This window comes from Macadamia integrifolia, unplaced genomic scaffold (genome assembly GCF_013358625.1).
Source record: "Macadamia integrifolia cultivar HAES 741 unplaced genomic scaffold, SCU_Mint_v3 scaffold1495, whole genome shotgun sequence".
Lineage (NCBI taxonomy): Eukaryota > Viridiplantae > Streptophyta > Magnoliopsida > Proteales > Proteaceae > Macadamia > Macadamia integrifolia.
Genome location: NW_024868230.1, coordinates 159,866 through 187,298, shown reverse-complemented (window position 1 = coordinate 187,298; position 27,433 = coordinate 159,866). Strand labels below are relative to the sequence as shown.

Here is a 27,433-nt window from a genome sequence, read left to right as displayed (position 1 = left end):
TTTTTTTCTTTTCTAATGAAAACATTTTTTGACCCTTGGCTAGAAGAATTTTTTGGGAATAAAACAAAAGAAAGTGTCAAGTTTCAAATCCACTTATAGAGGTATCATTTAGATAGTCCTTTTATTATTCTTCCATTTTCTTTCTCTTATATCAAATAAAATCATCATAAATATAAACCTTATTATCTCCAAGCACATAATCTATTTTTCATTAAATGATTATTATATAATGGGACTCTCTAAATGACACATTCTTTTGATTATCTCTGATTTATTCTTAAAAGTTCTTAAGGTAAAAAAAAAAAAAAAAGATGTGACTTGTCAAAATGTTAATATCAAATGGTTAATCTGTTTGTAACCAACCTAGTTACAATATATTGTTGTATGGACTTATTTCCCCATTTCAAATTATTACCAATTTTTTAAAATTGGGTATTTTGTGTAATTTCTCCCTCCCCCTCCCTCTCTCCATCTATCCCTTCTTTTCTATCTCTAGCTCCCCTCCTCTGCCCTCTCCCACTCTCCTTCTGCCCCTTCTGCCCCTTCTGCCCCTTCTTCTCCGTCTATCTCCCTCTCTCCCTATGGCCCCCTACATCCACCCCAACCCCATTGCCACTTCCGACCACTCCATGATGTAAGTAAGTGCCAATAGTGACCCCTTTGTTTATTAGTTTAAAATAATTACAGTAAAATGGCAATGAGCAACAAGACATATGCTTTGAACAGTGAGGTTGAACAAAATTCTACCCCAAGGCGTCTCCATGTGAAATAAGGTTGGTAAAAAACAAAGAAAGTTGGTCATAGCATGTTATAAGATATGTGACATTGTAGTTTGATCAATTTCTTCTATGGTTTTTTAAAGGGTTACAAAGGACACATGTTTGGGACATTGGCATTGTTTCTAATTTGCAAGAGATCACATACATGGGTTGGGGATTAAAATGCAGGCGTGAGTTGGGGGGGGGTGATGCAGGGACACGTATCTCTCTCCAGCCCCTTACTTCCATCCTTCAAACTCTCTCTTTGCCCCTTGTCATTCACCTGTTAGCTACCGCTATCTTTATGCACTCTCTGCCCTCATCATCTCATCCCCTTGTCCACTGTGGCTTTCTCTCATATTGCCACCTCTCTCTCATTATGAAATTATAATATTAGATTTTTTTTATACTACATTACCACTTCATTGCATTGAGGACAAAATGGTCCTATGGCAAACAAACACATTTATTATCAAAAGTTCTCATTGTCTTATGTGAAATGATATAAATTATCTTTATAAAAAAAATGATATAAATTATCCTTGTTGAAAAAAGTACATCATAATAAAAGGTCAATAAAAAAAATTACAATTTATTTGACGCTTTGAAAGATGCAAATAAGAACAAGATAATCCCTTATGCAATGTTACAGTTTATTTATTTATTTTTGGTAGAAGTAATATTATAATTTACCTCTTTCAATTTTTTATTTTACTTTTTTATTACATGGTTTAAAGGAATTAAAATAAAATCGAAATTAAAAATTTTATAATAATTACCCAACATAATTATGTTCAAAATATTTTATGGGTTTTCATTATAAAATCAAATCATTTAGATTTTAAAAAGTAAAAATTAAGTTTCCATTTGTTTATCTATTTCACCAATTTTTTTTTTCTTCCTTCCTTCATTTTTTTTTTATTTTTTTTATTTTTTACTTTTGAAATTCCCTTCCCTATACTTGCAAATTGCAACCACCAACGCACCTTAATTTCGCCCTCTCTCTTTATCTTTCTCGCTGTCTTCTCTCTGCTACTTAGGGCTTCTCAGGTTCTTCTCTCACGGCGCAGTTTATCGTCAATATCGCATATTATTGTACGCCGGGAGAGGTAAGGTCCTTAACCTAAACCACTTCTGTTATAGTTTGATTTTTTCGGCCCCTTTCGAGTTTGGTTTCATTTTGTTCTCCGTTGCTTGCTTTGTAGAACGCAATCGGGGAAGAACCGAAAACTGATCAAACGAAGAAATATTACCCTCCTAATCTCTGTAGTCTTGTCTTTGTTTGTAGATTTATCAGTTCTGTTCTTTCTCGTTGTGATCGAGTTCATCCACTCTCGTTCCTGGTGAAGTTTGCGAGGAGGTTTTTAGGGTTTGATTTTGATCTTCTTCCTCACCCTTTCTATCTATTTGTTTCTGGAAGATCCTTCGGAGGGATTTCCTATATCCTTGCTGTTCCTTGGAGAAATTTAGGTTTAGGGTTGATGCTTTGGCGGAGCTCGGCATCCGCCGGACGGGATAACTGTTTGGTTTTCGCGGGCGATGGCCAATCCCGGTGTCGGGAACAAGTTTGTTTCTGTGAATCTGAATAAATCATATGGGCAGCCTCCAAGCTCTTTATCAAATGCAGGAGCCAGCCGAGTGCGGCCCGGTAGCCATGGCAACACAGGCGGTGGAGGTGGGATGGTGGTTCTTTCAAGATCTAGGAATTCGATTGTGGGTGTGCAAAAAACTGGACCCAGGCTTTCAGTTCCGCCCCCCTTGAATTTGCCGTCCTTGAGGAAGGAACATGAACGTTTTGACTCAACATCGGCAGGGCTTGGTTCTGCTCGCCCTGGAAGTTCTGGTTCTGGATCGAGACCAACTTCTTCGGGTATGGGCTGGACCAAAACCGTCGCTTCTACATTGCAAGACATTGATGGCGTAAGCCATCACCCTTTGCCTGGGCGATCGGGTGCTGGAACTCAGGTAGTTGATGGTGGTGATCATCCCTCGAATTCTGCAGATGGTGTGTCGAGGGCAAGGAGCAGTTACATGCCCCCCTCTGCAAGGCCGGGTGCTGTCGCAACCCCAGTGATTGGTTCTGCTTCTTCTTTTCCACCGGTTGAGAAGGCTGTGGTTCTCAGAGGGGAAGACTTTCCATCCCTGCATGCTACGTTGCCTATTTCTGGGTCTGCTCAGAAGCAGAGGGACAGTTTACATCAGAAGCAAAAGCAGAAGGTGAGTGATGAAGCATCGGATGAGCAGACAGAAGGTTCTAAATCAAGGCCGCTCCTTCTTATGCGCCCGCAAGTGCAGTCATCCCATCATACTGTTGGTTCTGGTTTGAATGAGAATGGCATCATGAGTCCATCTGGTGGTACTAGCACAAAGGAACAATCCCGTAAGCTGGATGATTACTTTCCAGGTCCACTGCCACTTGTTCGGCTTAACCATACATCTGATTGGGCTGATGATGAACGTGATACGGGTCATGGTCTGCCTAGCCGAGAGAAGGATCATGGGTTTTTAAGAACTGAAGCCATTTACGACAGGGATTTTGATATTTATAGGGATCGTGGACCACGCTCACGTGCTGATGAGCTTTCTGATGGTCGGACTCTACGCTTTAATAATGATGCTGGGAAGGTTGCTTCAAGGGAATTTCTACGGACAGACTCTTATGGCAGAGAAGTTAGAACACCTAGTAGAGAAGGTCGAGATGGGAGCTCATGGAGAGCTTCACCCCCTACGAAAGATGGATATAGTGCCCGTGAAGTTAGGATTGACAGAAATGGTCTCACTGCAAGGCCTTTCAGCATCAATCGTGACATGAACAGAGAGAATAAATACAATCAATCACCCTTTGCAGACAATTACCGTGATTTTAGCAATGGAATCGTGGGAACACAAGATTCAAGGTTTGGAAGGCGGGATTTGGGTAATGGGCAAGGGAACAGACAAAATGGGAATCATATGGTGGAATCATTTTCTAGTAGAGCAACTGAACAGAATATGCGGGACCGGCACAGTGGTGATATCTCCAATCGGTACAGAGGTGATGTGTTCCAAAACAGTTTGGTGCCTAAAACATCATTTTCTTCCGGAGTTAAGGGGCTCTCTATGAATGATCCATTGCTTGATGTTGGTAGAGAAAAGCATTCATTCTCAAACAATGGAAAACCATTTCATGAAGATTCTTTCTTAAAAGATTATGGAGGTGGCTCTGGGTTTGACGGAAGGGATCCTTTCTCTGGTGCTCTTGTTGGGGTGTTTAAGAAGAAGAAGGATGTGTTGAAACAGAATGATTTCCATGACCCTGTTAGAGAATCTTTTGAAGCAGAACTTGAGAGGGTACAAAAGATGCAGGAGCAAGAAAGGCATCGTATCATGGAGGAACAGGCAAGAGCATTGGAGTTAGCTAGGAAAGAAGAGGAGGAGAGAGAGCGGCTAGCTAGGGAAGAGGAAGAGCGGCAGAGAAGGCTTGAAGAAGAAGCCAGAGAGGCTGCGTGGAGAGCAGAACAGGAGCGTGTGGAGGCTGTGCGGAGGGCTGAAGAACAAAAGATTGCTAGAGAGGAGGAGAAACGGAGGATTCTTATGGAGGAAGAAAGGAGGAAAGAGGCTGCCAGACAGAAGCTGTTGGAGTTGGAGGCAAGGATTGCACGGAGACGGGCTGAAGCAATGAAAGATGATAAGTTCCCTGCTCCTATTGGGGATGGAAGGTTGCTTGAGATGGTGAGAGAGAAAGAAGTTTCGACGGAAGCAGAGGTGGGTGGTTGGGAGGATGGCGAGAAAATGGTGGAAAGGATCACAAATTCTGCTTCTTCTGAAGCATCCAGTCTGAATAGATCGTTTGAGATTGGTTCTAGGCCTCACTCTTCAAGAGATGGAAATTCTGCATTTCTTGATAGAGGAAACCCTGCAAATCCATGGAGAAGGGATGTGTTTGAGAATGCTAACAACTCGACCTTCCTTCCACAGGATCAGGAGAGTGGTTACCGCAGTCCAAGGAGAGACGCATTTGGTGCAGGGAGGGCATTTCCTGGGAAAGATATCTATGGTGGTCCTGGAATTGTGTCTGCAAGGACTGCATCTAAAGGAGTTTCAGAGGCACATATGGTTGATGATTTCCCTCACCTGAGAGGGCAGAGATGGAACCTTCCTGGGGATGGAGACCACTATGGCCGGAACGTTGAGGTTGACACTGAATTTCATGAGAATACTGCCGACAGGTTTGGTGATATGGGATGGGGACAGGGTCATTCTCGCAGTAATCTGCATGCTTCTTATCCAGAAAGACTTTATCAGAATTTGGAGGTTGATGGATTTTCTTCTTATGGGAGGTCAAGGCATTCTATGAAGCAGCCTCGTGTTCTTCCCCCTCCATCGATGGCTTCTATGCACAAAAGTTCCCATGGAGTTGAGACTGAATGGTCTAGTTCTTCGGCTTTCCTAGACACTGAGATGAAGTACCACCATGCGCCACGAAGAAGTGAACCAATTGTGTCAACAGGTTATGATGGTGGTTACCAGGAGAAGCTTGAACAGACGGGAATAATGGAAGCTCAGCAAGAAAATGCTGTCCCTGAGAAGAACAAGCTAGATAAGCCTGCCACTCCAGGGTGTGACTCACAATCCTCATTATCTTTTTCAAGTCCACCCAACTCACCTACTCATCTTTCGCATGATGACTTGGATGAGCCTGGAGACCCTCCAGTATTGCCTGCTGCTGCAGAAGGCGAAGAGATGGCTTCATCTGTCAGTGAACATGTTGCTTTAGCAACAGAGATTGGTAATGCAAATGTGATAACTCCCTCGAGTTCTGTTGCTCCTCTTGAAGATGAAGAATGGGCTATTGAGAACAATGAAGAGATCCAACAGCAAGTAGAATATGATGAGGAGGAAGACGGTTATGAGGAAGAAGATGAAGTGCATGAAGGAGATTATGAGAACGTTGATCTGGCTCAGGAGTTCAAGAATTTGCATATGGAAGAGAAAGATACATCAGGCAAGATGGACCAGTTGGTTTTAGGTTTCAATGAAGGTGTAGAAGTTGGAATCCCTAGTGGTGACGAGTTTGAAAGAACTTCCAAGAATAGAGAGAAGGCAGTTGGGATGGAACAGGTTTCTCTTAGCATTTCAGAAGAACCTGGATCTTTGAATGGGTCGGTTGGTGATGGACAAAGCTTTCATCCTGAGAATGACTCTAATATGCATGCTGAAAGCTTTTCTAAAACAATCCAGGAACCTGAGCAGGCACTTCAAGATCTGGTTATCCCGTCTGTGGACTGTGCCCTCAGCGCAGCCACATCTGCTGGTTTTCTTCCAGATACTGTGGAAGCCTCTGGTAGTCCCAGTTTACCGGCTCAGCAGCCAGTAGTATCTTCTGTGAACATGGCCCTCCCTTCAGCTGTCGTGTCAACTGTTTCTGCAGTTCCAAGCCAAACTGATGGACCTGTCAAGCTGCAGTTTGGCCTGTTCTCTGGCCCGTCCCTTATACCATCTCCAGTTACAGCCATACAGATTGGTTCTATACAGATGCCTCTCCATTTACATCCTCAGGTTGGGCCATCTCTTACTCAAATACACCCGTCACAACCTTCTTTCTTCCAGTTTGGTCAACTCAGGTATCCTTCTCCCATCTCTCAGGGAATTTTGCCGTTGGCTCCTCAATCAATGCCTTTTGTTCAGCCTACTGTTCCAGGCCATTACTCTTTGAATCAGAATCAGGGAGGTCCTTTGCATAATCAAGCAGGTCAAGACACTTCTAGTCAGATACCCGCTGTGAAAGATAAAGCATCATCTGTTCTGATGGATAACCAACCTGTCCTTGTACCAAAGCCGTTGGATTTATCTCAGGAAAATGTGGACAATGAGACCAATTTACCTCCTAGAGAAAGAGTGGATGATGAAGTTCCAACTTCTCAGAGTCTATTGGAGAGCTCCATTCTTGGTGAAAAAAAGTCTAAATCAGCCCCAATTTCCCAGGATCAAAGGTATCATGATCGGTCTGGGAAGAAAAACAATAGATTGATATCTAATAATGGAGAATCCCAGGGGCCTTTGCATTGTGAATCAAATTCATCCCATTTTCTTTCTAGTGAAAGAGCTTTGAATGCGTCAAAGGCTCCTGGCCCAATGTCTGGTGGAAAAGGAAAGAAACTCATTTACACTGTCAAGAATTCTGGTCCAAAATCATCATTTCCAGGTCCTGAGGCATCTGCTCGTTTGGATACTAGTGGATTTCAGAGGAGGTCTCAAAGGAACATCCGGCGTACTGAATTTAGAGTGCGAGAGAATGCTGATAGGAGGAAAATGGAAACTGTAGTTTCAAGTAACAGTATACTGGATGAAAATCCAAATTTGAATGGAAAGGTGTCTGGACTCTATCCAAGAAGTGGGGCCAAGAGGGATTTTGTTTCAGCCAAACAATCTAAGCAGTCAATTCAATCTGAAAGCATACACTTTGGTTCACTCAGTTCACATATGGTTGATTCTGAAAGCAAGATGGAAAAGGGACAAGGGAAAGAAGCTTCAACAAAGAGGGTTACATCTTCGCCTGTTATCGGACACTCTGGAGAGGGAAACTTGAAGAGAAATAGCAGTTCTGAGGAGGATGTTGATGCTCCCCTGCAAAGTGGTGTTGTGCGTGTTTTCAAACAATCTGGCATAGAAGCCCCTAGTGACGAAGATGACTTCATTGAGGTGAGGTCTAAAAGGCAGATGTTGAATGATCGGCGAGAACAGAGAGAAAAGGAAATTAAGGCCAAGTCGAGGGTCATAAAGGTATTATACCTTGTAATATTTATCTTATCCTTTTATGATCTCATCTTACACTTTTTGTTGTAAGGAATAAGCATTTATTGATTTCCCATGCCAGGCACCTCGAAAACCTCGTGCTCCTTCACAAAATGTTGTTTCCAACAATTCAAATAAAATCCCTACATCATTGGATGAAGCAGCGAGTAACAAGTGTTCTGAATCCGTCATCACTGATGGGCGGGCATTGTCAAATGTTGAAGTATCTCCTGGATTTACTTCCACTGTGATATCACAACCCTTGCCTCCTATTGGCACTCCTGCTGTGAATACTGATGTCCAGACGGAAAAAAGATCCCATAATATCAAGTATGTCAAATATTTTAGCTGGAATTTTATTTCATTGATGCAGATCATGTTTAGGCTTAAAGTGATTGTCAATCTGTCAACAGGTCTCTTCAGACAGGCTCCATCTCTGTCATATCTAGTGTTGGAACTAGCATTGGGGCGGGTTTACCATTTGATAACAAAAATGGGGTTCTGGATAATGTTCAAACATCCCTGACTTCCTGGAGCAATGCCCGGATTAATCAACAGGTATTGAAATATTACTCTAGTTTGTGACATCTGGAGCAAGCCACTTCCGGATATTTCAATGTCATATTGTCACTGCTATTGTTGTCATACCAGTTCCCTCAAAAGGGGGGGGGGTCTGGTGGGTGGGGACAATTTAATGTTCTCACAGCTTGGTAAAGCAAGCTTCTGACATCTTTTCCCAGCTTAAGAATATTACTCTAGTTTCTATCAGAAGTGTTATTTTACATGCATGGGAGTGGCTTGTGCATTATCAGAAAACCCCTCACAGCCTTGATCTTTCTTTCAATTGTACTTATTCTCTTTGTTTTCATTTTGCACATCTCCTAGATTATAGCAGGTGTGGCAATTGAATGGAATTATTCCATCCCAATGCCATGTGGAAGAAACCTGAGCCAGTCTTGATGCTTGGCTCCAAATACTAATTGGAAACTAAGTCTCTACTCTATTTACATCAAATAACTGAAATTAAATCTAAATAGAAACAAATATCTATTTAAAACTAATCCTGACAAGTCCTCCACACAACAGCTTAAAAACTCCTTAAAATAAAGGACTAATGAAGCTGTCAATTCTATTGGCCATTGGGATCATCTAGAAGTCTTGGGATAATCCCTCCCATAAGTTGCTCGAGGCAAACCAGTCTTCAAACTTGGTCTTCATAAAGCTGGTGCTAGACCCACGATATTTCACAGCTTGGTAAAGCAAGCTTCTGACATCTTTTCCCAGCTTAAGAATATTACTCTAGTTTCTATCAGAAGTGTTATTTTACATGCATGGGAGTGGCTTGTGCATTATCAGAAAACCCCTCACAGCCTTGATCTTTCTTTCAATTGTACTTATTCTCTATGTTTTCATTTTGCACATCTCCTAGATTATAGCAGGTGTGGCAATTGAATGGAATTATTCCATCCCAATGCCATGTGGAAGTAACCTGAGCCAGTCTCGATGCTTGGCTCCAAATACTAATTGGAAACTAAGTCTCTACTCTATTTACATCAAATAACTGAAATTAAATCTAAATAGAAACAAATATCTATTTAAAACTAATCCTAACAAGTCCTCCACACAACAGCTTAAAAACTCCTTAAAATAAAGGACTAATGAAGCTGTCAATTCTATTGGCCATTGGGATCATCTAGAAGTCTGGAGATAATCCCTCCCATAAGTTGCTCAAGGCAAACCAGTCTTCAAACTTGGTCTTCATAAAGCTGGTGCTAGACCCACGAAATCTGGAGTTAATCTTCGGACAAATCAGCAAGTCAATAGCCAAGGAAACTCTGGAAAATAATCTCCATGCAAACAACAGCCTGGCCTCTGCTAATATATCTTCAAGCTAGGTGGCATGGAAGCCCACCAAATTGGAAGAAAATCTCCCAAATATGTTGGTTCAATGGAGGAGGGAGGGGATGAAACTTGACAGGTTCTTGCTGATTTCTCTCAAACTACTCCCTACAACTCAGCTGGTTGATGTGGCAGAATGGGAAGAATCCGATTCTCTTTGGGCTGACTCGACATCTATCCCAATCTGGAATATAGCTCCGCTGGTTGTGATGTAGATCGAGCTGTCCAAAAGAGAATTCGATGCTGGCCCAATTCTGGTTCAGGTCTGGTTCAGTTTCGTGCAGCGAACTAGCCTTATTTTTCTCCAATCAGATCAGCCAACCTGCTGTTACTGTTCACGCAGGTATTGGGGTCCAATATTGACAGCTGGTTTGGGAAAGATGCTGCCAGCACTTGTTAGGATATTAGATATTAGTTTCTATTTTTATTTCTTTGCTTTATCTTGGTAAGTAAGCTTTGTAACTTCGGAAGATTTGTTTCCTTTTTTAGTTAGTTTCTATTTTCTTAGTGAGCTTGTTGTTTTCCTATTTTGTTGGTCAAAAGAAGTTTCTATTTTGTAACTTAGTTTCCTTTTTATCATTAGTTGTTAGTTTCTAATTTACTCTTACTTGGTTAGCAAGTTAGAAGTTAAATTAGAAGGTTTTCTTTTGAGCTTTAGTTTCCTTTTTTTATTATGCCTTCGTGTCCAAGCAATGTAAGGCTATTTATAGCCCATCAATTATAATGAGAAGACAGATTTGAGTTAAACAAAAAAAGATGGCTTATGTTGTGTTGTGGGATGTAGTTGGGTGAGATGCCCTAGGTGAGATGCCCAAAACCTAACCTTCTTCTTCCCGCTTCTCAACCCTCCATCGGATTTTCTTTTTGTTTTCTTATTTTTCTTTTATTTGTTTGTTGTGAGAGTGTGCTGTGGGATTATAATGAGAAGACAGATTTGAGTTAAATAAAAAAAGATGGCTTATGCTGTTGTACTGTGGGATGCAATTGGGTGAGATGCCCTAGGTGAGATGCCTAAACTTGAGGGGTGAGATGCCCAAAACCTAACCTTCTTCTTCCCCCTTCTCAACCCTCCATCGAATTCTCTTTTTGTTTTCTTATTTTCCTTTTATTTGTTTACAGTCATCATGTACTTAACTTGATTTTATTTATCTGTAGTGTCTTAGATTTTGATCTTGAGTGCTTTTGTATTTCTTCCTTGCTTAGTTTGAAGGTTTGTTAGAATTAAGCTGGTCTTTGTAATACCTCAATACCATGTGGTTGTCAGTTATGTTTTGAGACAGACAATATGCTATATACCCTTCTATATAGTATGCAGAGTCCATAGTTGTATAGTAGGGTTTTTTTTTTTTTTTTTTTTTAATATATAATTAATAAAATTCTACTTGTAACATTGAAACATTGTACAAATACTGTCCTTTTGAATAGTGCATCCCATCAATATCTTTTAGCCAATGATTTTTAAATAAATGGAGGGAGCGAATGAAACTCAATTAATACTGACAGGCCATCCAAATATTGTTCATTAAACCCTGAAACTTGTAAAGCTGATGAGGTGATGTATTGATGTTGCTCTCAGAGCTAGTAACTTGGTGAGATATGCTTCTATTGTCCACCTTCAATGTATGTATCCATCTCATCCTGTATATTGCATAAATCTATTAAATTTTGAGCTCACTTAATTGCATTACCAGGTTATGGCCCTAACACAGACCCAACTTGATGAGGCTATGAATCCAGCAAGATTTGAAGCACATGTTGCTTCTGTTGGTGATCACACCGGTGCTGTTATTGAGCCCAGCAAGCCATCACCACCCATTTTGTCACAGGACAAATCATATTCTTCTGCAGCAAGTCCCCTCAACTCCTTGCTTGCAGGGGAAAAAATTCAATTTGGTAAGTGTTCGTGTTGGTGAGATGATTGCTTTACTTGGAATACTGCTTCCTTCAAGCTGCCAGCTTACTGCTTAATCCACAATCTTCACTTGCATCCAGGTGCTGTTACGTCTCCCACCATTCTACCTCCTGGCAGCCGGGCTGCTGCAAATGGGATTGTCCCTCCTGTTGCATGTAGGTCAGATCCAATTGACCACAATCTGTCTACTGCTGAGAATGATTGTACACTGTTCTTTGAAAAAGAGAAGCACCCCAGTGAGTCTTGTGTTCATTTGGAAGATCCTGAGGCTGAAGCTGAGGCAGCTGCCTCTGCAGTTGCTGTTGCGGCTATCAGTAGTGATGAGATAGTGGGGAATGGCCTGGGCGCATGCTGTGTCTCGATGTCAGATGCTAAAACTTTTGGAGGTGCAGACATTGATGGGTTGACTACAGGAAATGGTAATATTATTCTGGAAAAATAACTATATTGCCACCTTATTCTTTCTTTAGGGTAAATTTTTGCTTCTGGCTCCACAGTAATGAAGCATCAACTTATCTTTGGCAGGTGTAACTGGTGATCAACGATTGGCAGTTCAGTCAAGGGTCGAGTCACTGACTGTAGCCCTTCCAGCTGATCTCTCAGTTGAGACTCCATCACTTTCCTTATGGCCACCTTTGCCAAGCCCACAAAATTCTTCCAACCAACTGCTGTCACATTTTCCTGGGGCCCCACCTTCGCATTTTCCTTGCTATGAGATGAATCCCATGCTGGGGGCCCCCATATTTGCGTTTGGCCCACATGACAAGTCTGCCGGTACTCAGTCGCAGTCAGAGAAAAGTAGTGCTCCGGCTTCAGGACCTCTGGGAGGCTGGCAACAATTCCACTCTGGTGTAGACTCCTTCTATGGTCCTCCAGCAGGATTTACAGGTCCTTTCATCAGCCCTTCTGGGGGAATCCCAGGTGTTCAAGGCCCTCCTCACATGGTTGTGTACAACCATTTTGCACCAGTGGGACAGTTTGGGCAGGTTGGCTTGAGTTTCATGGGTACCACGTATATTCCCTCAGGGAAGCAACCTGACTGGAAGCACAACCCTACTTCTTCAGCAATGGGTATTGGGGAGGCGGATATCAACAATATGAATATGGTTTCTTCCCAGCGCAATACCCCGAGCATGCCTGCTCCCATCCAGCATCTGGCTCCAGGATCACCACTGTTGCCCATGGCTTCTCCTTTGGCCATGTTTGACATGTCTCCTTTCCAGGTAGAATTTTCTAAACTTGGAGAAGATTATAGCAGTGATAGCATGGATGAAATTTGAAATTGATTACCTGCTTCCTTATCATAGTTGGCTGTGATGCTAGATCACATCCATGAGCCTTTGAAATTGATTAAAGGGACTGCCCCACTTGAAGCAAGTATAGTAGAATGCTACATTTTCGGTAGGACATGCAAATGCTAGTTAACATCAGTGTTTTACTAGTAAGACTAATTGTTGAATGAATCTGTTTCTTCCAGTCCTCAGCCGAAATACCAGTCCAAGCCCGCTGGTCCCATATTCCTCCATCACCCCTGCACACGGTTCCATTATCGATGCCATTGCAGCAGCGGACAGAGGGTGTGTTTCCCTCACAGTTCAGTCATGGACTTTCCGGGGACCAAACATCAACTGTAAACAGGTTCCACGACTCTCAAACTTCAGCACCTCCGGACAACAACAGGAATTTCCCTGTGGCAGCAGATGCCACTGTTACTCGCTTGCCTGATGAACTAGGGTTGGTAGATCCTTCAAGTTCCACCACCATCCGGGTTTCAACCAGTAGACCGACTTCTAGCAGCTTATCTAGTGGGAACGGCAAGGCCCAGATTGTTGTCACAAAGAACTCGTCCAAAAGCACTATAACTAATGCTAGTGAGAGTGGCGGTATTCACAACTTGAGCAATAGCAGTGGCCAAAGCATGACCTCTGCTTTCAAGGCCCAGTCTTCTCAGCAGCAGACCTCATCAACACAACAGTACCTTAATCCAACTGGGTATTTGGATCAAAGAACTGGTGGACTTTCTCAGAAGGCAAGTTCTGTAGGGGAATGGTCTCATCGGAGAATGGGGTTCCAAGGAAGAAATCAGTCATCAGGGACCGATAAAAACTTTGTCTCTAAAATGAAGCAAGTCTATGTTGCTAAACCAGCTTCTGGTGGGGCTTCAGCTGCAGTTTGAGAACTGAGGTCCTCGTGGGTGTTTCGTAAGTTGGGATGATTTGTCAACATATGCTACGTGAATTGAATGATTGGTTCCTTGCATCAGCACGGCAGCAGTGGGGTTGGGAAGGTGAACGATGAGACTTGGTTTGGCCGTTAGCTGTAGGTAGCTTTTTGTTAGTGATTACAGTATTTTCAAAATTTCAATTTTCAGTGAGGGGAGATTGAGAAAGGAGATAATAGGGGCCATAAGATGGTGGTTTGAAAATGTTATATCAGAGCTCCTGGAGTGGTGGTCTTTTTTGTTTCATTATTTTCCCTTTTAAATTCTTTTTGGTTCCTGGGTTGACCCCATGACCTGAGCTGTTGTTTAGGGTCATGCACTAAGAAGAATATTTGAAATCCCAGCTGTTAATTCTTTAATATTAATTATCAATGATAAAATATGGGTATTTTGCGCATTTATTGTTCTTAGGATTGTCGGCATTAAATTGTAATCTAGTGGATTTGTTTAATTACCTTGAAGGCTTGTTATAGATCGAGGAGAAGGAAACCTCTTTATGGTGGAAACTTCATGTAAGTGTCTTTTCCGGTGGGCACCCACCCCTGCCCACTGTCATTGAAATCTGGTCTCGGAAAACTTGCTTCTCTCTGGGTGACGAATTTTATCAGTGAATTGACACCATCGGAATTATGGTTCACACTTAAAATAGTGGAGTTCCATAAGGGCCTCAGAAATGTCTCACTGGTGAAAATGTAGATTACCATCCGAGCATATTGTGATGCTACAGTCAAGTTTGCATATTCTACTTCCTAAATTAAAACTCATTATTCTGGTTCACTTAAGGCAAGTCATGGCCCCTGTAAGCTCATTTTTCTTGAAATGCAGCTTGGTTACATCTTTGAAACTATGAACTACCATCCATCGCCATCAAAGGTAACATATGATGACACAGAGAAAATGGTGAAGCAGGAACTGAGTTTCTTTGTATTCAAGAACCTGCACCATACAGTGTCTGGATTACAGTTCTGTGCCACGGGTTGGAGAGATGTTCCATGAGATTGTCGATGGGACCAACATGAGTCACATATGCCTGGATGAATATACCAAGCATGGCCACCATTGCCAGCCGTCCTGCAACAGAAGATCCTCACTTGAACAACAATGTTCAAACAACTTCAAATTACAAAGAGAGACATCAAAGCAAGCATGGGGAAAGCCAACCGTTCTTGATCTCTTTTAACTTCCAGTCATGAGCTCTTTTTATATCTTTAGCTATACCAAGAGGATTGAGCAATGGACCACCAGGGTAGCTGTTAAAATCAGGAAATGATGGTTGTTAAGCTGCAACTTGAATCATATTTTGGTGGGAAAATAGGGTCAATTAGACTGCCATTGGAAACAACATATGATACTTGATGATGGTGATGTAGAACCAGAAACACCCCAATTTCGGAGCCAGATTATTCATAATTTTGAAACAAAACTTACCCTGGTTCTAAACCTTCTAGTGCGGCTTCAAGCCCGAAGAAGGTTCCCTCTTGAGCCTGGGATCCAGGATTAGTGAAATCCATGTACCTCTTTGTCTCTGCAAATCTATACAATTTTGCAAAGCAAAACACCAATGGACAGTGTTAAAAATGAAGAAGACACATAATACATGAATACAGATGTAAGATGATTAAGATTTTGACCACTTTTTTTTGTTTTTTTATTTAATTTACTTTCTGATAGTCATAACACCAGCATGTGAGCTCTTGGTGCCGATTTGGAGATGTGCTAAAGCTACCAAATTCTCAGCATGATGTAAGTTCAAAGTACACAAAATGCTACTGGGTATTGTTATATAGCCAACATAGTGAGCAAATTAAGCAATTTGTCACACTTAGCCCAGGTAGAATTGCAGATAACTCATAATTTTCTCTAGGAAACGCCATTAAGAAAATAATAATTTTGTAAGGGAAGCATGAACTATGAAAAAACCATCAAATTTTTAGTTGGAAAAGGTAAGGATACTACCCCATCAAGAAGAGTTGAACAATGAACAGGGTCTCTGTGCTGGCAAAGTTGAATTTCATAGCCCCTGCTTCATACCAAACTGGTACGTTGCTTATTCTCGTCACACGAAGCAACTGCAAGATCACTAAAAGATCACCACCTGACGACTAGAAATAACGAATTTTGAATTCCTTTCCAAGTGGAAAAATTGCAGTCATTCAATCAAGTTTATCCATGGGTTTCATTGTTTACTATTCATCTCAGGGTGAGCTCATTGTTCCATGGGTTCTCTTCCGAGTTCTTTCCACACTGAAAGGTCTAACCAGTTGGATAGGAAGGAAAATAACAGTTAAAATGGTGGCTACCCAACAAAGATTTCTTCAAATCGATTTCCTTATTTACTTTTGTAGACTTTAGAAGCGACTCACATCAGTAAAAAGAATTCCGGCAACTCCAGCCATGGCGAAACGAGCATGCACTAGCTCTGCCTGCACATACCATTTCAAACTTTCTGGATCCTCTCCGAGCCCGAGAGGATCGAAACCATAATCTCCGGCTAGACTACAAAAGAAAGAGATTGAAAAACCGTTAAAACCATTACCCAACCCAAAAGGATGAAGTGGGCTAACTGGAAATTCGATGAATTCCCCTGAGCTAACCAAATGGGGAGTATCTCCATTCTCCGCAACAGGCCGTTCATTGAAAAAGGCAATACAATCTACAGTTTTTATAATCTGAAAAGAGTGGGTAATGGCGTACCTTCCATCGAGGTGAGGAGGTGGGTCAAGTCCAGGAAGCCAGGTAGGTCGCTGTGCTCGAACTATGGTTGATTGGGGACGTGAAGTGGTGGATCTTGGGCTTGCAGGCGAGAAGGTACTAACGAATGGATAGCTGCTGATGTGCTTACCAGCGAATGTGGAAGAAGAAGAAGAAGAAGCAGCAGCAGCTGCAGCTGAGAAAGGGTGAAAGAGGGTTCTACTTCCCATTGTAGCGGCCATATCTCCTTCCCTCTATCTTTCCTCTATCGACAACTCCACTAATTGGCACCACAGAACCCAACTGCATTTGAGCCGGGCCCCACAATTCATGGGCTCCTATCCTTTAATCCTCCCATCATTATTTAAAAAGAAAAAAAAAAAACTAGATACAACGCATGTCTAACACATACGAGGGTATCTAATTATTGGCACGAGAATACTACCCGCTTCTGCAGCCAATGTGTACGCATGTCAACACATACGAGTGTATCTAATTATTGGCATGAGAATACTACCAGCTTACACAGCCAATGTGTCAATGTTTTAAAGGCGGTTGCACACAGGCATCTTCAGCACATCGGGTAGAGGCAACACAATATTTTCATGTCCGCTTATGTTTAGGCTTAAACACACATAAATGGATAGTTTTCTTTCTCCCTCAATTAAATTAGGCTCTGAAATTTGAGGCATGACTATTCAAACAATGGTGACCCCTCTATTTAACAGGTACAATTGTCTCATCATTCTTTCAAATGGTACAATAAATTAGACCATTAATGAAAGCATTTTCAGCTGGACAATCTAGAAGACCTTTTAAGGCAATTTTTGTTTTGGAGGGTGGGGGAGGGTATGGAATGAGGCAACAAGGGACGCAAGGCAACATTTTCAGAATCACAGCTCTGTGGAGGAATTCAGTGAAGGGAAACTCAGTTCAAGTAGCTCAATCCTCTTCAATGTTCATTCATCACGAGGGAAACCTCGCTTGTTATACACTGGAAGAAGGGACGAAGGGGATATTGATGAATAGAAGAACAATGAAATACCGACGATACTCTTTACCCCTGCGTCACACTGAGATCTATCCCTGAATGCAGCATTCATTATGCACACTTGCATACACATTTGAAGGCTCTATCTATATTAAAGGGCCAATTTACTGGATTGGTCAATGCCTATTCTGGCGATCAACAATTTAATCAGTTTCCCATCTTGAGAAATTAAACAGCAGATGCTGCTGATCCAAGAGGAATTCCCTGTGGTTGTGAACTGGAAATGCTGATCAAAGAATCCTCATTATAATTTTTAGGGTTTAAAAATAAATGTACCCCTCAATCCTCAAACTCTACATCAGCATCAGATGATATTCACACCCCAGGAAGCTAGATCTCAGGTTCCAAAGAGTCACAGTTGAGACAACTACAGATAATCTGACCCTCATCCCAAGTAGGATCTTGAATCTGAGACAACTTCCATGCGCAAAAACAAGCAGATGAAATTCAATTTAGACAATCAAGAAACAACACAATCACTAATGCAATTACATAAACAGAAAATGAAAATCTGATACAATCAAATGGTCCAAATGTGGCATTTAACCAATTGCCACATACAGATAAGTCAGTCAAGAATGCAAACACAGTTTGCATTGAAAAAAAAAAAAAAAAATGCAAACTCATTAACCATAGATTATTCAACAGTGTCATCGCTTGCTCGATATGCTGAAGGAGCTGACTTTCATTGGGGTTGCAACCACCAATGGAGCCTCAGGTGAGTTACTAACTGCAAATTTGTCATGCATGAAGCGGCTTTCAACAATGGACTCATCTTTCAAGACGATTTTGTAGCAGTAACAGCTCTTGAGGCCTTCCTGGCTCTGGTAGCACTCATGTGCACTGTTCTTTACTTGCTGAAAGTTCCATATCACACTGAACTTTCCAACTGTTGCAACTAGATGACGCTCCTGTTTGCCATTCTCGGTCACCTGCGACAGTTATATCATAGAAAGGAATGCCCTTGGTTAAAAATCATCCAGTTCTATATTGCACAGAAAACATCAACTACCAGTCCTCGGAAGCAAATATAAACCAGAAGTCTAGAATAGATTTTCAGCATTTAATTGTTAATACCAGTGAGTACACAAAAGTTTGACAATATTTTGTTTTATTATGTGTAAAGCAAGGAAGTATTTAATAATCCAGTTTCCTGTTTGACCACAAATACCATTACTTTGACAAACTAACCTTTAACCAATGTAATCCTATACTTCGAAATTACCCATAGTTGTCAGGGCAATAAAACGAGCCTAGGCAGTCGCAGGGCGCCTTGGCATTTAGGCTGGGGCTCCTAGGCAAACAAAAGGTGCTTCCTAAAGTTGGAAATTTTGGTGTAAACTGTTAAATTCTGGGGGCTTTATGTGTGAAATACTATTATTTAGGGGACTCGTATGTAAAATCAAAATACATAAGTTTTATACTCTAAATAATAAGTATAAATTTATGCATTTAAATTAAAAAAAAAAAAAAGAGAAGAAGCAGAAGAAGAAGAAGAAGAAGAGAGAGAGAGAGAGAGGAAAGAGAGGAAACAACTGCCAGATTGATCTGATGATACCGCAACTCGCTAGCAAAGACAGATTCAACACTAAACAAAGGCAGGTGGGTACCTTCTTCTCCAACGCTGCTGCTGCTGCGATTGCTATGGCCCTGGCTGCAGTGGTGGCAGCAGCAGTGTGGCTGCTTCCTTCTTCTCCTCCTCCACCTCCTTATGCTACTGCTGCTGCTATGGTGCTGGCTTTGATGGAGGCAATGACAGTGCTGCTGCTTCCTATTTCTTCTTCCCCATTTTCTCCACTTTCCCATCATTGCCTCTGTTTTCCTCCCTTTTTGTTCCCCATTTCCACTCTCCCCTCCTCTCTTCCGTTTCCCAAATTTGGATCTTGGCATCCTAAACAAGAAAGGTCACCAGTCTTGTAGGCCTTTTTAATAACGTGCCCGCAAAGATGATGCCTGGATAGAAATTACTAAGATGCCAACTATGTCCTTTTTTGCTACGGATTACTAGATCCTAGAATAAGGGACGGGATAGTAAGGAAACAATTTCTCCCAGAACATAAGACCCCCCCCCTTTTTCTCGAAATAAGGGCATAATTACATTCTGAAAAATTGGGTTAAAATTCACCTCAGTTCTTCATCCCTTGTGGGATAATGCTTCACAAAGCTAGCTTTTTATAGTTGCGAGGACCTAATGCAACAGTAACCCCGAACCAGTAAGATCCAGAAATAGATCAGTCAGTGATAGGATTGCATGCAAGCACTACCAGGTTGGAGAGAATAAAAAACTAACCAAAAACAAATCAGAAGTGCAGGAAACTCTGACCAAATGGCCAAATCAATTGGTAGAACACGACTGCAAGAGTTTATTTAAGTTTAAGGGACAGAGTTCAAGTTATGTGAGAATCAAACTTGAATTAGGAAACTGAAACACAGACTAAGAACAAAATTCGATGGCAGGAATCTTTAAGGGTTCAAACAGTAGCCAAATAATGAACTGATTTAGTGATTAATAATAGTATGGACCTTAAACAATAATCTGAAATCATAATAGGACAGATTAAGAACAAGATTAAATTCATCAGCTGATTTTCTAGTAAATGGCAAACTGAAACTCGGAAGAAAATAGTAATACCGTAGATTAGTAGAAAGGCTAATCAGAAGTAGGAAGAAGATGGATAGTAGAAGAGAAGAGGGAGGAAATATAATACCTAAGAATAAAGATGAACAGAACTAGAAGGAGATGAAGGGAGATCAGATCTCAAATACCTAAGAAATACCAAAACGCATCTACAGCAACGAATTGCAGCATTTGAACAAGATTTTGAGCGTCACCAGAACCCTGTGGTACTGACATAGAGTTGAAAGAACAATTTCGCAGTCATGTTTTAACCTTTGTTGTACACTTGTACTTGACTACATACAACACTTGTACAATGTACACTTGTAACACTTTGACATTGTGTAATATTAAATGGTTTTTCTTCATTCCAAATATATATTTTAATTGTTTTAATTGAATTTTGTGTGTGCTAATATTAAATTATGTGTAGAATAAGCTATATTTGAGAAAGTATACAACAGCGTACAGCATACATTACCAACATAGGGTACAAAACCATAGTATAATTTTTGGCATTTCTTTTTTACAGTATAAAGGTCCAATATGTATAGAAACACTAAATTCTGACTCATCAAAGGATTCCTAATCACTCACACACACCAACTTGAAGTAAATAGACTCAAAATAGAACTCTTAAAAGCTATTCAGTATCATAATCTAACTCAACCACTTAACTAACTGATCCCGTGTACTACTTCACACCCACTTTATGGGCTTATAATAAGTTGTTACAATGAAACCCGAGAAAATATAAGGCCCAACCTATAATATAACTATCCAAAGCTTGTTTTCAGCCCATTGAACTGCCACCAGCACCATGTGGGCCTCCCAAGCTATTGCCTAGGCCTCCATATGGTTCATAGTCTAAGCAAGTGCATAAAGAACTCTCATATAAAACAACTTCGGTTCCATCAATACCTTTCATGTCTAGAAAAAGAAAGGCGACCATGTTTATGTCAAAACAGTCTGCAAAGATGACAAATTGTGCAAGAAACAAGAAAAATAATAATAGTTACTATTTGGCACACAACTACTCTAAGAATCATAATGCCCCTTAAGACAAAAAATGAGGTATAGAGATTTCATTAATTAAGAGTATTACAGTATAGCTACAACTTAACAGTAGTTGTCAAAAGATATTCTATTCCATAATCGTTGTTCTGTAGACTCCCAGATTTCCTTAAATATTCTATTGTCGGATACATAAATCGAATAGGGCCAACTTTTGAAGAACAAAAAAGAAAAAAAATAATTGCTTTCTCAATCGTTGGTTTATGGTAGTAAGAATCTCAAAGTATATGAGGACTACCAAATTCAGTTTAAATTACTTATTCTTAAAACAGTGGCCAAATTGATAAGGGGAATGGTACAAACACAAGCATGAAAAAATAAGACACTACTTGCAACTAAGAACACAAAGAATGACATGACAAATGTATTAATCAAAAAGTGCAAGAATTATTAGTCCTAAATTGTGAACCATGTTGGTTTCTAAAAATGGAGGAACAACAGCATAATTTTCCAACTCCAAGTTAGAAAAGTAAAAAGAATACCATATTAACATAATAATAGGTCCAAGCTAACACTTCAGCATCAGTGACTCCTAAATACTAGAATTAAGCTATTCTATAACTTGCTCCAATAATATGAGGATGAACAAATGTGAAGGTTTTATTTTCAACAACTTTGAAAATCCACAAATTACACACAAGAAACTAAGACATCCATTTACTTAAAAGACAAAAATAAGCTAGACATCAAACCTGGAATTTTTTTTATTATTTTATTTTTATTTTTATTTTTTTATGAATGAAAAGGGGGAACAGATATGGCAACTCTTTGCAGCAGACAGTAGCAGCCAAGCCATCAAGTACCCACTTGGTTCGCATGTTTGGCCGCAGCCTGTATGATATATCAGGAACTAAACAAGGGAATAGTTGACATTTGATTTGACAATGAGGATTGAAACTTGAATAGAAATTCCATAAATTGTAAACAACTGCCAACTGGCCTCAAGGATCAATGAACAGTGACCTGGGTCACACCCCCTCTCCCCCCCCAAAAAAAAAGTCCAAGACACAGAAATGCAACACCCAACACAATTAAAATGCAACCCAACAATTACTTAGGATATTCAAAAGCCACCATAGCATCTCTCCCTTGCAAAAGTGGGTAATCTCCTACAGATTGGTTCACCAGCTCAACTGACAGACTTAATAAATTCCGGTATATTAACTTCATTTCAGTTGGTCTAAAATTTACAAAGCAGCAACTCAAAACTCCATATGATATGAAATTTGAATGAAGCTTTAAAATTTAAGGAGTTCAAAGATGAATGAGCTCATATAACTGGAAATTTTCACAATGAATGTAATTACTAGCTTCAAGTTCTTGTTTAAGTCATGGATCATAATTACTCTATAAAATGTGAATGTGACAGAAAAAATGGAAAATGTTCAGGAGATCTCAAATAAAGAGCCATTGAAGCAACCATTTTTTCCCTCATTTCGTGGATGAATAAAAACAAAAAAGTTGTTAACTGAATAAATAGAGGCAAAAATCAAAGAGAGCAGTTTGGGAAGGGGGCAAAAGGCTTCTATCTCGTACTAGGTTCATCAACAACTTAGCCTGGAACTCAAACTTGCTTGGGTAAGATAAAGCGCATTGGGAAAAGCCTAACAATTGATGGAAAGTGAAAAATCATAATATAAGGTCCAATCAGACCACTAATCCTTCTGAAACTTGCCCATACAAAACAACGTGTACCTGATACACGCCCATAGACAGTTATGTCATTAATGTTTTTATGCATTTTCTAATATCTATACAATTTTATATTTAGTCAACTTTATTGACAAAAGTAAGCTTTTCTAAACAATATTTAATATAAACAACTTGATACAGATGAGTACTATCAATAAATATGTCATTATCACATACATCTTGTGTCTAAATGAACGTTGTAAGCTGTAATGCTATCAGATGACAATTAGCTTAGCTAATTTGAAAATATAATGTACCAAAGTCAAATAATCAAGACACCGTAGTAGCAATGAAGTGTGAAAACCTAGTCAAACAGCACTTTCATGTTTAATCGTCTACTGCACCTATGGTGAACATTAATCTCAACATGCAGCAAAATACTTTAAGACATAAACATGAACTGCACGAAACACTGAGTGGATACAACTAAGTTGAAAATTTTCTCTTATTCCGAACTCAAAATGAATTTGACAACACCTACCGCATCTCTGTTGGAAAATGTAATATTCTTGAAAAAAAGGAGGAATAGAAAATTAAAAAATTCACTTTCCATCCGACAGATATTCTGGGGGACACAAAACCAGAGGACAAAATCAAGGTATTTCTTGTAGTATAGTAGGAAATTAGATCTTGAAAAATCTGAAGGACAAAACTCTTTCAGTATTCAGGAAATAATAGAAAATTAAGTGCAAAATGTATGCAACACCACCACTGGGTCTACTAAATGCTTACACACTGGGACAAAGAATATTACCACACAAATTCAATGTATATGCTTGCCAATTTAGTAACTAATTAAAACAGATGGAAGCATCAAGTGAAATAAGTGATATTCTAACTAATTTCAGGTTCAAGAAGATATAATAATGTGCAACCAGTAACATGAAATATAAATAAACAGATGTAATGACCATGAAAATGACTTCAACATTTAAAAGGCAAGCTGGAACATTATCCTCCAGCACAGACTATGTAGCTCAAAGAGTAATGACAGCATAAGATTTTATGAGCATTAATTTCAGGAAGAAGGAGCTTATAGTAAACAAGACTAAAAACATCATAACAAAGCTAATTTGGCAAAAAACAACATTTCCCCAAAGAGAATCAATACACTCACCCAAGAGAACTGTCCTCCATGGAACCTGTTATCCGACCCAGCCAAATGAGAATCCAACGGTGTCAGCTTCAACAATCTTGGAGCCGCAATTTTGTTTCCCATACGGCTAGTAAAACCAGTCTTTGTCCTTCCATCCTTGTCCGTGAAAAGCGTGCAAATAAGAATCAGGTAGTTATCTGTTGTGCCCAAAATCCACTTGCCATCAAAGGTGACATCCACATGGGTAATGGGAGAACCAAGACCAGGAAATGCAGTTTTTGCTTGTCTCATGGTACTCGTTGAATACAACCGGATCTTGCCATCTTCAGAACCAACAGCGATCGAGCCATCACCAGTGGATGCGAAGCAACAAAAGTTTGGCCTCTGGAACATATGCCCTTCGGTCCAATGTAGGACAGGGTTGTTTGCATTTGCAATATTTTGAACCATCCCTTTCCGATCACGCATATCCCACCGACAGAGTGTGCTCTTGTTTAATCCCAAGAATGTTGACTCAGAAGGATCCAACTGAGCCCCCTTACTATCATTGGTGATGTCTCTCATGCTAATATCGGTTCCATCCTTCTCAAACTTCCATTCAGTAACGACCTTCCCTGTTTCAATGTCGAGCTGATGAAGCCCTGTTCGACCGACTTTACCAGCATCCATTGGGCTCATGAGAAGCATATTAGTCTCGGCCCTCATGAGAAGGGCTTTCTTCGGTGTTGAAAAACTAGAAGCACCTCTGGCACTGTCACTATCAAACCTGACCGAAACACCTTTCCCATGGATTCCATGACTGAAATTCTTGACCACCTGGATACCAGAATTACCGACAAGGAAGCTATTGTCCAGTGCACCCAAAGCTAAGCTCTGAATCCCACCCTCGTCAGCCGCCTCCTCAAATTCCTCCAGCAGATCCTGACTAGGGCGAACAGGGGTCACCGAGCCAGGGCTTGTAGCGAAAGTGTCTTCAGTGTCCCCCCAAATCGAATCATCGGCTGCTTCGGGCTTCATCCAGCCAATAAAGTCCTTTCCAACAACCTTAACTTTGTTCTCATCATTACCCTGAAGACCAAAAGTGTTCTCAAACAAGCAATCCTGGTATTTGGAGACGAAGTTCTTATAGTCTTCGTCAGTGACGAACTTCATCGCCCAGACCGCCTGACAGACAAAATCAACACGACGTTGGCTGTCGAACTGCTTCAAATTCAATTCTCTGCCGATCTTTGCGCGAACTTTGGTACCAACCTTCAAGACCCACCACCCCTTTGCACCGCTACTGGATTCTCCATCTTCGTCGTCATCGTCGTCTTCTTCGCTGCCGTCGACGCGGGAGGTCTTGACGAAGGAGTAAGTGGCTATTTTCTCCGAAACGATCCATTTAGCGTTCGGGGTACTGCCTCCAATGTGAAGATAGAGCTTAACTCTAGGGCTTGTAGAGGAATACTTGAGCTTTAAGGCTTTGAGCCTCGAGTCAACCTCGTCCAGAGAACTTAGGCTTTCGCCTTTGGTTGCTGAAGATCTCTGATTGTCCTCCTTTTCTTCATTTCCTTCCTCGACTTCCTCGTACTCTTCTTCTTCTTCCTCCTCTTCATCGGAGTCCGAGATATGACCCTCACGACTTGGAGCAGCACCCATCCTTTGATACTGCGATTCAAGAGTTGAAAGAGAGAGAGAGAGAGAGAGAGAGAGAGAGAGAGAGAGAGAAGGTAAAGGCGGGATTTAGGAATTGTGATGGCAGAAGAGCAAAAACGTTCAAATGTTTGGAGTTTCAAAACGAGGGTAGTTACGAAGTGGGTGGCGATCTAAGAGAGATTTGAGTTTCTAGGGTTTTAAAATGCGAACTAACCGCTCTATCGGCCGTTGACGTTACCGTTAGCGTGGATTTGACGTCGCATTTCCAGGGATTTATTTTCTTCTCAACCAAGTAAAGCTTCGTGACGTTGCTACATCGTCCTACGAATACTCCTCCTGGGTTCGCATTCTACTGGGCCCCACCGACTTGAACCTGACCCAAACTCAGCCCACTTAATGGTTTTCAAAGGCCTGGTCCGGCTTGCGTCTTGCAGCCCAAGGACCTGGATAGGTTTGGGCAATGTTTAGGAACTTGGAAAAGTGGTTATATGGGCCTAGAAGGTATAGGTTATTGGGTCATGGATATATGCTACCTGCCATAAAAGTGGGCCTTGAGACTATAAATAGAGAAAAAAGCTATATATGATTCACCGACTTAGGGTACGTTAGCATTTCCTCCTCACCTGAAATACCTAGAGTCCTAGACTCGAGTAAAAAATGATGAGGGTAAGAAGAACCCCCTCCCCCTACCGGAAAATAATCCTCTGTTTTTCTCATCCCTGTTTTTCCTTGTTTTGCTACCTGCAAAACGCGACACGTGGACAACTTTAAGACCAACGCACCGAATGTAATAATCCCCATCCAATCTTGACCATTGGTTTCCTTATTGTCCACGTGTCACGTTCTACAGGTAGCAAAACAAGGAAAAACATGGATGGGAAAAACAGAGGATTTTGATCCCCCCCCCCTGCCCTTACCATCTTTCTTTGGCCAGCCAGATAACTAGATAAGCACCTTTTACCTTTACCCTCCTCACTTATCTAAAGGGAGAAGGTTCTCTGAGTAAGTAGCAAAGGGGAAACGCACCAATGAGATGCGACAAAATGATGTTATATATAGAAAGTCAGCAAGATCATTTCATATGAGGAAAAGAGAGATATAAACTTATAGATGCTAACGTACCCTTTCCCCTTATCTAAATGGGTAGAGAATTCCCACGTCTTAGTACCCTTCAAAGGAAAGAAGAATAACAGATTTCAGGTTTAGATTTATAGTTGAAGGCTTTTGGTTTTCTAGATTAAACAGATTCTAAAGATGGCATTTTTCAATGAAGTTCTCCATCTCATATAGTCTACCTAATTTAACTTTAGTTGTAGATAGATAAAGCACTATGATCTAGATTATCACGTGTCAAATTTTAAAATCAAAATCAATAGTATATCACTCATGTATTAGAATTTTTACCTAAATATTTTTAGTGATCTACTTGTTTTCAACAATTTCTCAAACGATTATCTTTTCCTTTATTTTCTCACTTGGGCTTTACGTACCCTTAAGATTTGGGCCCATCTAATCAGCTTTGTGGTAGATATTAGCCATACATTTAAAACTACTTGAATGATATTTGAGACTTTTGGCTTCCTTAAAGTGTACGTAATACCAGCTTGAGAGGCTTCAAACAGATACTACGCAACATCGGGTTTAAATGACGGTATGAGGAAGCGATCAAATTAAGAGAAAGTGAAAGTCAAGGATGGATGATCAAGAGAGATACTTTTGGACTGAAGCTAGGAAGTTTTTAAGACTTGGGAATGAAGAAAATATGGTCATGGAAAAGAATAAGGAAAAAGGTATTGAAGGATGCAGTTCACCAATAGTAACAGGATTGAGGTAAGGGGGAACTGAGTCCCTTCCAGTTGTCCGGTATGTAGTGTATGTTAGCTCCTCCTTGTTTTCTCCAAAATTAATAATGAGTAAGAGTTCTCTATCAGAGGCCATGGCTTCTGCACTAGAGAGCATACCTAGAAGTAGGGGTGTCAATTCCAGGCCTGATATAACCGAATTTGACAG

The 27,433-nt window shown here is 40.7% G+C and overlaps 3 protein-coding genes across 5 annotated transcripts; 1 reads left to right on the top strand and 2 right to left on the bottom strand.

Moving 5' to 3' along the window:
• Nucleotides 1-1,711: 1,711 nt before the first annotated feature.
• Nucleotides 1,712-13,961, top strand: LOC122063937. Of its 3 annotated transcripts, XM_042627614.1 has the most exons (9): nt 1,712-1,867; nt 2,047-6,296; nt 6,384-7,520; nt 7,615-7,862; nt 7,946-8,090; nt 11,123-11,324; nt 11,424-11,762; nt 11,869-12,566; nt 12,821-13,961. In XM_042627614.1, exons 2-9 carry the CDS (start codon nt 2,298-2,300, stop codon nt 13,517-13,519), a joined length of 7,467 nt encoding a protein of 2,488 aa, XP_042483548.1. In that variant the 5' UTR covers nt 1,712-1,867; nt 2,047-2,297; the 3' UTR covers nt 13,520-13,961. The 3 variants fall into 3 exon arrangements, with proteins under 3 accessions (XP_042483548.1, XP_042483546.1, XP_042483547.1); XM_042627612.1 differs by having other exon boundaries at nt 1,713-1,867; nt 2,047-7,520; XM_042627613.1 differs by having other exon boundaries at nt 1,740-1,872; nt 2,047-7,520.
• A 277-nt stretch (nt 13,962-14,238) lies between these two features.
• Nucleotides 14,239-16,574, bottom strand: LOC122063940 (photosystem I chlorophyll a/b-binding protein 5, chloroplastic). Its single transcript, XM_042627616.1, has 6 exons — nt 16,259-16,574; nt 15,928-16,060; nt 15,521-15,633; nt 14,993-15,097; nt 14,726-14,814; nt 14,239-14,635 (listed from the first exon to the last, which is right to left on the bottom strand). The coding sequence occupies exons 1-6, from the start codon at nt 16,495-16,497 to the stop codon at nt 14,493-14,495; spliced, it is 822 nt and encodes a 273-aa protein (XP_042483550.1). The 5' UTR covers nt 16,498-16,574; the 3' UTR covers nt 14,239-14,492.
• A 1,198-nt stretch (nt 16,575-17,772) lies between these two features.
• Nucleotides 17,773-25,634, bottom strand: LOC122063939 (protein CYPRO4-like). The gene is made up of 2 exons (XM_042627615.1): nt 23,807-25,634; nt 17,773-18,238 (listed from the first exon to the last, which is right to left on the bottom strand). Exons 1-2 carry the CDS (start codon nt 25,424-25,426, stop codon nt 17,957-17,959), a joined length of 1,902 nt encoding a protein of 633 aa, XP_042483549.1. The 5' UTR covers nt 25,427-25,634; the 3' UTR covers nt 17,773-17,956.
• Between the last annotated feature and the right edge of the window lie 1,799 nt (nt 25,635-27,433).